General features: G+C 38.8%; 2 protein-coding genes across 2 annotated transcripts; one reads left to right on the top strand and one right to left on the bottom strand.

Annotated features, from left to right (window-relative positions):
* Nucleotides 1–3875: 3875 nt before the first annotated feature.
* GCK72_001378 (uncharacterized protein) lies at nt 3876–6553 on the top strand (the record flags this gene model as incomplete). Its single annotated transcript, XM_003105098.2, has 10 exons — nt 3876–4025; nt 4073–4132; nt 4378–4438; nt 4897–5038; nt 5118–5396; nt 5454–5753; nt 5799–5981; nt 6045–6189; nt 6238–6366; nt 6413–6553. 10 exons carry the CDS (start codon nt 3876–3878, stop codon nt 6551–6553), a joined length of 1590 nt encoding a protein of 529 aa, XP_003105146.2.
* Nucleotides 6554–6810: 257 nt separating this feature from the next.
* On the bottom strand, nt 6811–9475 carry GCK72_001377 (uncharacterized protein; the record flags this gene model as incomplete). Its single annotated transcript, XM_003105086.2, has 7 exons — nt 6811–6843; nt 6907–7269; nt 7320–7955; nt 8015–8427; nt 8481–9068; nt 9149–9316; nt 9364–9475. 7 exons carry the CDS (start codon nt 9473–9475, stop codon nt 6811–6813), a joined length of 2313 nt encoding a protein of 770 aa, XP_003105134.2.
* Nucleotides 9476–10483: the final 1008 nt, after the last annotated feature.

Below are 10483 nucleotides of genomic sequence, written 5' to 3'. Positions count from 1 at the left end.
TCCAGCTTGAAACACTACAAACCAGTGGAAAAGTTATTGACAGTTATAAAGGCCTTCTATGAAAAGAATTATAGAAAGTAGAGTAAGAGAGTACAGAGAAGCCACACAGTCTCGTTTCTCTGCTTTCTCTCCTCTCAACCGTTTTTCCAGTTTCTTTTTTTCGGTTACATCTCACTTCTTCTCCGAAAAAGTGTCGGCATCTTCTCCCCTCTTCTTCCCAAAAAAAGCTGACAAGTGGTGGTGGTGGGAGGGACCACCTCGGGGGGCCCTTCCCACTAGTAAAAACACAATAGTAGTAGTAGTAAGGCTAGGAAAAAAGAAGAAACATTCATTCTCTTTCTCAGAAATTCTTGACCTCTAACATGTGGCTCCTATCCGTCATTCCTTTTGTCGGCTGCCCATCTCCCGCTTTTTTCTTGGTGCCAAATTGAGATCATGATAATTGGGGGGGAAAAAAAAGAATTATGACTTCTGGAGACAATTTCCAATATATTCAGATGACTGATTTTTCTGAAACGAACAATGACCAGGTAAATCATATTGTTGACGCTAATAACCTTTCTCACAGTTTTCAGTAATTTTGTGATGGTTTTCTGGCAAACTCTAGTAAAAAAGGAAAGAAAGAAAGAGTAACTCATCTTCTTAAAGGGCCCCTCCACTCTTCATAATCCATGGTGAGACAGATGAGAAGGCAATTCACTTTTTTGTTTCTTTTGTTACTTTTTCATCTTTTTTGTCTAGACTTTGTTCGTTGAAATTTCGAAATTTCTGTAAGTTCTATTTACTGAAGAAATTGTTCCGCTTCATAACTAGCCAACTGTCTTTTCTTTTCCTGTTCTGGTTTCTGCTCAATTCTTCCCACATTTATCCAAAAACTATTAAAAACTAAAGCGTTGTTTCATTTTCCCCCCAGAAACTTCCGGTAGGATAGGCATAAAGAAAAGAGCAAAGATTTTGTGAGGTGCACTCAGAAGAAAGACCGAAACATAGCAGAGGCTAAAGTTTCAAGAAATGTGTTCAACAATTTGCAGAGACATCTTAACAGCTGACTCTACTATTCTTTGCTACTTTTTGACGTCACAAAACTTGTGAAATCGTTGGTAGAACTGTCCAGAATCTGATTGTTTAATCTAGTCTACAATTGCCTTTTTGAGTCAAGCCGATCATTGGTTTTCGAATAATATAGTCTGTCCAAATATAACTATTTCTAGAATCATTTACAATTACTTGTTTTCAGTTCTCCGGTGCTTTTATAAAAAGAAAATACTCATTGTTCGTTGATAGGAAATTAAATTTACAGTTTTAAGGTTTTCAAGCTATCGTCTGAAATGGAACACGAAAAGATAACATTTCCGACCTATCTGTCCACTACCTAATTCTAACATAATTTTCCTGTAGAAACCTCCTCTGGAAGTGTTCTCCATGTTTTTCTCAATCCTTTAAATCTCTGGATTCTGACTCAAAAACCCTGTGACCCCTCTTCTTCCCTTCAATTCATTTCTTTGCTTGCCGTTCCTCCGTATCCCCTCCGAAACACTTGCTCCTCTTTTTCTTTTTCTTCAATGGCTCAATTGCTCCAATCAACCTGAACCAAGACGAAGCGGGTTGCTCATTTTTCTCTGTGCCTCATCACATTTGTTCGCACTTTTTGACTCTTCGAGTGTCGAAGAGAAGAAGAAGATTGTAATTCAATTTATCCCTTTGCTCTTGGGGTCTTCAACAACACCCTTTGCTCTTCTTCAATTCCTTGTCCTCTACTCTTTCTCAATTTCTTTCGTCATTTACTCACTTTTGCTTTTATCAACAAAATTTTTTTAGTTTCTGATAAGTATCGTTTCAAGTTTTGATTTGTCAGCTAGTGACTTCTCACGTCTAAATCTTACAGTCAATTCATATCCGTATGTCAGAAAAATTGTTTTTCTCTTTTTCCGGTCTGAAAATATCTAGAAAAAGAAAAGAAAAGAGTGATGGGGGATAAGGAAAAGAAGGAACAATGGACACTTAAAATGACCAATTACTATTTTATGAGCCGCCCATCCTTTCTTTTTTTTGTCTGGCTTCTCCTTCGGGTTTTCTCGTCTTGACCACGAGCTTCTCGACTTTTAGTAGTCGAAAATGAGCTATTTCAATTTTATTTTCGTGAAGTTGACTTTCCAAACTTTATGATGGTCTCAAAAACTGGACCTACTGCTGTTTATGACGCTTTCTCATCTATTTTGAGAGTTTTAAAAAGTTGTTTCGTATTTTCTGCTTCCCCATGTCACTAAATATTTCCCTCTTTTAAATACTTTCTCCGATTCCATCATCTCTTTATTTGCTCATCTGGACCCCCAATCCAACCCATTCCTTTCCCTTCAGAATTTTTTTCATTTTCCATCTCTTTATGTCTCTTCGTCTATCCGTTTCCCTAATTTTGTTCCACTCAATAGAGCCTATGTGCTCAAATTCCACTTTTCCTTCTTTCCACTTTCATCACTTTTTCACTTTGTCTGTGTGCGTATCCTTCCGTTTTCTTGTTACTTTTACTTCATTTCAGTTACATTTTAGAAATCAAATTTGAGGAACGGAAGAGGGAACCCGTTTACTTCTCTTTTCTCATTCATTGTACTTTCTGGATCCACATTTTGTGAACTACTACTGTTCAGTAGCTCCTTTTCTTGAGATTTCTAGACAACTTACTAAAACTGCTATTCTACTATTCGAATTCAAAAGTCTGTATTCCAAAAAAACAGTTTGCATTCCGAAAATGTGGATATTTGGGTCTCCGAGAAACGCGCCCTGGGGACGAGTAGGTAAAAAAAAATTGATCAGAGAGTGGCTGGAACAAATAGCTCAAAAACACTATGTCCCTTGTGTCTCTCGTGATCTCAATACTGTTTTCATTCGCTGTAACCTGATTTGTACTATTACCGTAAAACCTCTAAAAGATGTGCCCCAGTAGCAAGAGTTTGGAACACAATATCTCAACTGCCTTGAGAGCTATCAAATTTTTTTCAACCGAAGAATTATTTTGAAAATATTCAGCTAAATTTTGTCCGTTAGCAACTTTATGATATTTCCTTCGGGAAAAAATATACTGCATCAAATAGAATTTGCTGGGGGCACCTCTACTAGAAGTTTTACGGTAATTTCTGCTGTTTCTGCCAGCCCATCACTTCAAAAAGCCTACTTTTATGAAACGAAAACTCATTATTGGATTCATTTTCATACCACCTATCCTCCATAATTATCCGTGCTCCAACTCTCTTTTTTTTTCTCTTTTTTTTCCGTTTTCTTCTCATCATCCTCACTATCCTCTTCTTTTTTCTTCTTTATTTCACTATTCTCTCTCTTAATTATTTCATTTATATTCACACCCTCAACCAATCATTCTTCCACTTTTTTTCTTTGTTTTCGAAGAGCAACTCGTTGTAGATGAGCAACATCTCCCACTCCACCCACAGAACTCATTTCCATACTCTGACAATACGATTCTTTTGTTTTTATTCCATTCTTTTCTGTGTGGATGTTCTAGTGTTTTCCTGTCTTTTCAACAGTTTTGCTCATTGAAAACCATGGAGAATTTGAGAAATCAGACGCTCTCTTTTCTCTGTACCCTCTCCTTCTCTCTCATTTTTTCCGTAGATCCCAACCCATTTCGTTTTCCGTCTAAATGGCTTCAGAAGAGCAGCTGAAAATGGAAATGTGGGGGTTTAGTAACCCATTAACGCCCGTCATCGCCTTCCTTTCTTCTTTTTTCTCCGTATACTCTTCACTATTACTCATTCTACTCATTTTTGCCATTTTCGTTCTATTTCTATACCAACTGAACTGTCTAAAAACTTTCATTAATTCCGGTATTTTCAGAAAAAAAAACAGAAGAATCAACATCTCAAATGTGGGGAAAAATAACCTCTCATATTGGAGTATGGCTTGGATTGGAAGAAGCGGAAAGGCCGATGAGAGCATCTTGCTCATTGTCAATGATACATCATCCACAATTGACTGCCGTTAGGAATTCAAAATCTTCTGAAAATTTACATAGAGTGAGTTCTATGATCATGAAATTTAAAATCCTTTTCCGATATTCCAGATCACAACGATGTCACCACAGCGGATCCAAGATGTAGATGGCTCGCCGAGCACCCGGAAGGTCAGTGACTCAAAAAGAAACCCGATTTCTCTTCCTCTTCGAGTCCTCGATATTTGTCACGCCAACCAACTTCCTGTCTGGTTGTTCCCATCTTTTTTTGAATCTTCGAGCTCTTTCATTTTCTCAAAATAGTACTCTTTTGGTCCGAAATATTTGAAATGGATCGAAAATTAGCCCATATTTCAGTCGTTTCACAACCTAAAATAGTTCGAATTAGTTCATATTTTCATCGTGAAAACTTACAGACCTCCTCTATTTTCACACTGCGTCGTAGCCGGAACAAGGAGAAGAAATACAAGAATAACGGTGAGTTTTTGGAGACGGAGAAATCGAAAATTACAGTTAATTATGGGGGAGGAGACATGTTTCGAGAGAGAGAGAGCTCACTCTATTTTTAAACTGTAAACACTTATTATTCTATCCTTTTTCTCACTTTATTACACTGAAATCTCATTTGAATTTAGAAGAAATTCATGAAAATCCGACAATGTTTTCAAGCTTTTTTTCATTGAAAGGTTCGTGTTTGATAGACTTTCTAGACGTAGGTTCTCGTAGATTTAGAAATAGCCAGAATGTTCCGATTTTAACAAGTTTCGTGAGAGAAAACTAACATTTTATCCATCAATTTGACCACATGAGTCCTTTTTTATGACCTATGTATCTGACAGAAGTTCTAACTTCAGTTGTTCAGTTCATTTGTTTTCTAGATTTAGGGACTTGTCTTGTCTAGTAAATTTATCTTTCATGGAATCTCCAAAATTCAGGCTCAAACAAATCTCCACTTTCAAAAAACGGAACAGAAATGACACAATCTTGGCATTCAAATAATGTGAATGGGACATCATCTGGATCCGGAAGTGGAAGTACTCCAGAACATCACAACAAAAATATTTTTAGTTTTTTAAGGTATGCAATTAATACAGAATATATAATGTCTTATGCTTTTTTTGTTTCATAAAATGCACGACACAATCCGATTTTTCAGTCGTCAATCCCGTTCCCGTTCCAATAATCCATCGGAGTCTTTATCTACAGTAACCCATAAAACATCTCCATCTACAATGCCACCTCCACCATCCTCTAATACTGTAGCAGATTTCACTCATTTGAGAAAACGACGTCCAAGATCTGCTCATTATGATCCAAATACTATCACACTCCCAGCTAAAGAAGAAGTAACACCTCAAGATGTAAATGATTTGTATAAAAGAATTGATAAATTGGGAGAAGGATCATATGCAACTGTGTACAAATGTGAATCAAAGTAAGCTTTGGGATTTCTTGAAATCGGAAAAAAAGAAGTCACTCAAAATACTTTCAGATTGGACGGTTCGATTGTTGCTCTCAAAGAGATCAAACTTCAATTTCAAGAAGGACTTCCTTTCACTGCAATCCGTGAAGCATCACTTCTCAGAAATCTGCGACATGCAAATATTGTATCATTACACGATATATTCTATCAACATCATCAACTCACTTTTGTTTTCGAATACATGAAAATGGATTTGAGTAAATATTTGGAACAAAATGTTTATGGATTGGACAGTATCGACATCAAACTGTTACTGTTTCAATTGCTGAGAGGGCTGGATTTCTGTCATCGAAAGAAGATTCTTCATAGGTGAGTTCAACAACTTATCCATTTTCAAAGTAGCAGTCTTTTCAGGGACCTTAAACCTCAAAACTTACTACTCGATGAGGATGGTGTGCTGAAGTTAGCTGATTTCGGATTGGCTAGAGCAAAATCCGTGCCCAGCAGAACTTATTCCCATGAAGTGGTAACTCTGTGGTACCGCCCACCAGACGTTTTGATGGGAAGTACCGATTACTCGACTTCATTGGACATGTGGTGAGTTATTGATATTTTATAATTTGGAAAAAAAATCATTTTTAAAATTCATCACATTTCCAGGGGAGTTGGCTGCATTTTCGCTGAAATCTGTACTGGAACCGCCCTTTTCCCCGGATCCAAAGACTCTCATTATCCCGGAACAAAAGACCAACTAGATATGATATTCAGTATTCGTGGCACTCCAGATGAGAAAAAATGGCCGGAGGTATGACTTGTATATTTGTGAAAGGATATCTATTTCTCTGAAATTTAGGTTAAAAACCTGCCGTCTTACAATCCGGAAATCTTCCCCAGGTATCGGGAGTTGTCGTTTATTGCCGTGAATCCAATGTTCACAAAGATTCTGAAAACAGGACAAGAACTTCTCGGAATGTTGTTACAGGTAAGGATATTTCGAACATACAAACCTAGAAAAATTCAATTTTCAGCTCCGCCCCGAAAGCCGTGTCTCTGCTGCAAGTGCCATGCTTCATCCCTACTTTGCCTCATTTCCCCGTGAAATTCATCTACTTGCTCCGAGTCAATCAATATTCCGTCTTCGAGAACTTCGAGACCTTCGATCATTATGAGATGGACCAAAAGCATCTTTCATCTTTTTCTTTTCATTTCACATTTCTCAACGCATATTTTGACCAAAAGAATGTATTGATTCATTTGTTTAGAAAAACGGGTTGTAATAATAAAGTGTATGATTTTTCAATTAATTCATTGGTTTATTGACTGCTTATTAGGGTAGAAAAGTCATGAGGGAAATTATTATTAGGATGTATGAAATACTGGATTGCACTTATTGATCGAGGTTTGAGAATCGAGGAGATGATGTATCTTAAGCACGGGTTCCTGGGCATGGGTAGCATTGCTGAAAATTTTTATTTTAAATTTGAGACAAAATAGATTTTTGAGGCATGAGAGCTGTACTCACCGCAGTTCCCATATTTCTCTTTCGTCTTTTGAGCCCTGTGTCTTGTGTACAAATATTACAATCTTCTCCCAAAAAGTTACGCTTCACTCTATGTCGACATTGTGGGAATGCCATACAATTCTGTTCTGAAACATTGATGTTCGGCTGTCCGAAATTCCTCTTGACACGATGTGGAGTTAGTCCACTGACTCCGCATCGACTGCACTTCTTTCTTCGGAATACTGCTTCTCTCTTCGTTCGTTTCTCAGCATAAACCTTCTGGAATACAGCGTATTCAACATTGTTTAAGCAATCGTCGGATTGTTGGCATGAACGGCGTTGTTTACGACGAGTTTCGATGGTTTCTTCAGAAGAATCGTCATCCTGTAACAAATCACAACTAGTATATTCGTAGCTCTGTTAGTGAAACTCACATCAGCATCAAATCCTTCTTTGTATCCCTTCTTTGATCGAATATCAGCAATTGCTTCACTGATAGTCATCTGTTTTTTATCCTCATGATCATCAACTTCCTTTCCATCAACATCTCTTTTCTTTCTGCTTGCCAATGCCAGAGTAACCCAAGCAGGGCATGGAACACAAGCAGCCGAGTTATCCGGAGCGAAGAACTGTCTCTTGACTCTTTTGTGTTCTTCCAATGCCTTCTCATACTCTTCAACTTGCTTCTTATGCTCCTCAACTGCCTGATAGTACTTATCAAGTCTATCTGCATTTCTCTTTCTTCTCTTCTTCTGAGCCAATACACATGCTGGAAATTTCATACATCCTCCTGGATTGTTTCCTCCAGAAGACGCTTTCGAAAGAAGTTTCACAATATCAAGAATTCCCTTCGGATTGTATGCTTGTCTCTTACTTCTCTCATTTACTGAGAACTCATCATTATCACATTGTTCATCAGCATATCTCTTTTCTCTTCTCAAGCATTGATCTCTTTCAGCTTCTCTCTTCTTACGTCCGTAGTGACCATTGCAAGGCTCACAGTACTGAGATCCGATGAGATTACGCTTGTAACGACGAACATGGACGGTACACTGTGGATGTGGGAGACACTGAAAAGGGAATATTTAGGAACTTACTTTGATTCTATAGTGTTTGTCAGTTAACTAACCCCAGCTCTCTTGGTTCTGTGCCCAGCAATTGGTGTTCCTACTGGTGATTGTGATCCCCTTGGTCTTTGATCTCCCAAGAATGGATTCCAGTCAGAGTACTGTGGTTGCAAATATGTACATGGAACACAATCGAATGATCTTTTTGTTCTTTTGAGTGGAGTTCCATTCAGACATAATTGACATCCTCCTTCTCCTCCCAAATTACGTTTTACTCTAACATGAGCACGACGGAAATCATAGAGACGTCCTGCAGTTGGTGGGGATTCAACGTGATCAGAAGATTGTTCGATGAGCTTCTTTGTGGCAGTTACTGTAGATGTCTTCGTGCCGGCGGCCTTGACACGTGACTTGACAATTGTCTTGGTAGGTTGAGAAACGAGAGTAGGTGGGGATTGCTGACCGAGGAGTCCGACTGAAAAAAGAAAATTACTGACTGATGTATCCTGATCTTCTTTCAAAGCTTACGTGGTTGACAATGAAGACCTGGAGCAGCTCTCTTCGTTCTCTTTCCCAACATCAATCTTTTCCTACATGGACATGATGGACAGGAACGAAGACATGGTGGTATCATGGAGAGACATCCAGTATCCAATTTAAGCTCTGGACAACATGGTTGTTCTGGGGGACAACAAGCCTTCTGCCCTTGATTACAGCACGTTGGATTTTGATAGTAACAGCACGGTCTTCCACATCCGCAGTCTCCATTTGGACATCCGGATCTACATGGAGTTCTTCCGTATGGAGAACTTGGACAGCATTGAGTTGGGGCTTCTGGGGCTGGTGGTGGCGGAGGTGGAGGCGGTGGAGGAGCTGCTGGAGTCGGTGGTGGACAGCAAGTTCTTGGAGGATTTGGTGGAGCTGGGACACCTCCTGGATTGCCTTCTTCGTCTTCATATTCTTCATATTCTGGACGACGACCACGGCAACATGGTTTAGGACAACAGTTTGGAGTTGCTGGGCAACATGGACCGAACGCTGGTTGGCAACATGGTTTTGGAGGTGGCGGTGGAGGACAGCAAGCAAGTGGAATGGGTTTTTGGGATGAACAGCAGGCTGAAATCATGGAAGTAGGAAACAAGAATGAGTTGGAACGAATCTGAATCAAGTTTTTTTTAAAAATATGTAAAACTTACAGCTAGAGCAACACGATCTATTTGGGAAGAGATCACACCCAGAGCATCCACAAGAACATCTCTTTCTTCTCGTTTCCATTCGAAGTGTCAACGGAATCAAGTTAGTTTCATTGACACCGATGAAATGGGGTGGCAAGTCATGTTGACGGAGATGACTGTCGTATTTCACTGGAAATTATGCATCGCATTTGAATTTCTAGAGAACGAAAACATACTTTTCCCAGGGAACACCAAATCGACATGATCCTCTGGAAATCCTTCTGGAGCCTCGTCGGCTATACACAGAACTATGACGTTGAGCGCAATCGCCCAACTACTCCAATGCATTCTAAAACTAGAAAATTGAGAGAGCAAAGAAGAAGCAGACAACAACGGATGAAAATCTTACAAAGAGAAAAGTCTATAAAGCAGAAAACTATAAACCTAATTCTTAATACAAAAAATATTCAGCTGCATAAATATGAGGAGACGATTGGCAAGAAGTTGCATAAGAGATCTCCCATGGAGAGATATCTCATAATGAAACAATAGAAATGAAAAAGAAGCGGTCTTCTGTCGAGATTTCGGAGGTGTACAACCTGTCCATCTTGCCAGAAGGCGTGTCTTTTTCAAGAGAATGGACAATGGCGGACTGGTTTTTTGTTAGCTAGAGGACTCTATCATCGTGTTCTTATCAATCGAGATTCTACTGCCGATTATGCTTACGCGAGAATTTTATCAAAGATGGAGTGATGAAATGCTACCGATGAAGATCTAATTTTAACACTTTCAATACTGCTTCCTGTATAATAAGCGGATCCCTCGTGAGGGGCTCCATCGGGCCTCAATTGCAAACTCTAGTTTAAATTCCATGACAATAAGTAAATAAATTGAAACGACAGTGCTGAAATCAAACAGACTATTGTTAATTGAAATTTTCTGAAGACCGAAAAAAGTTAACAAGTACGAAATTAAATGAGAAATTACAAAGAAGTATAGCTCTATTTTGAATAGTTTTAAAACATCCTGGATGAAACATTTTGCCTCATCATTGATCTGTACCATCGAATCACATGATGTGTACCCTTCAAAATCGCCACCCCCTTTTATCCTCATTGTCCTTATTCTTATCATTTCATCACTCTTCCAAGTCTCTTTCTCGTTATCAATCATCTGCTTTTTCCATCGAATCTCGCGTAAGAATCGCTTACGCGAGAAGTGCTTGTTAGCTCATATCGAATACGAGACTGGATGCGTTAACATGTATTGAAACACACCTAATCATGTAGCCTTTCTCGTCTATTTGGTCACAAAATGATAAGAAACACATCGAACTTTTTTGGAGTGGATAAGGGT

Source organism: Caenorhabditis remanei, chromosome I, assembly GCF_010183535.1.
Source record: "Caenorhabditis remanei strain PX506 chromosome I, whole genome shotgun sequence".
Lineage (NCBI taxonomy): Eukaryota > Metazoa > Nematoda > Chromadorea > Rhabditida > Rhabditidae > Caenorhabditis > Caenorhabditis remanei.
The sequence above is the reverse complement of the archived record's forward strand: the minus strand, read 5'-3'. Positions and strand labels throughout refer to the sequence as shown.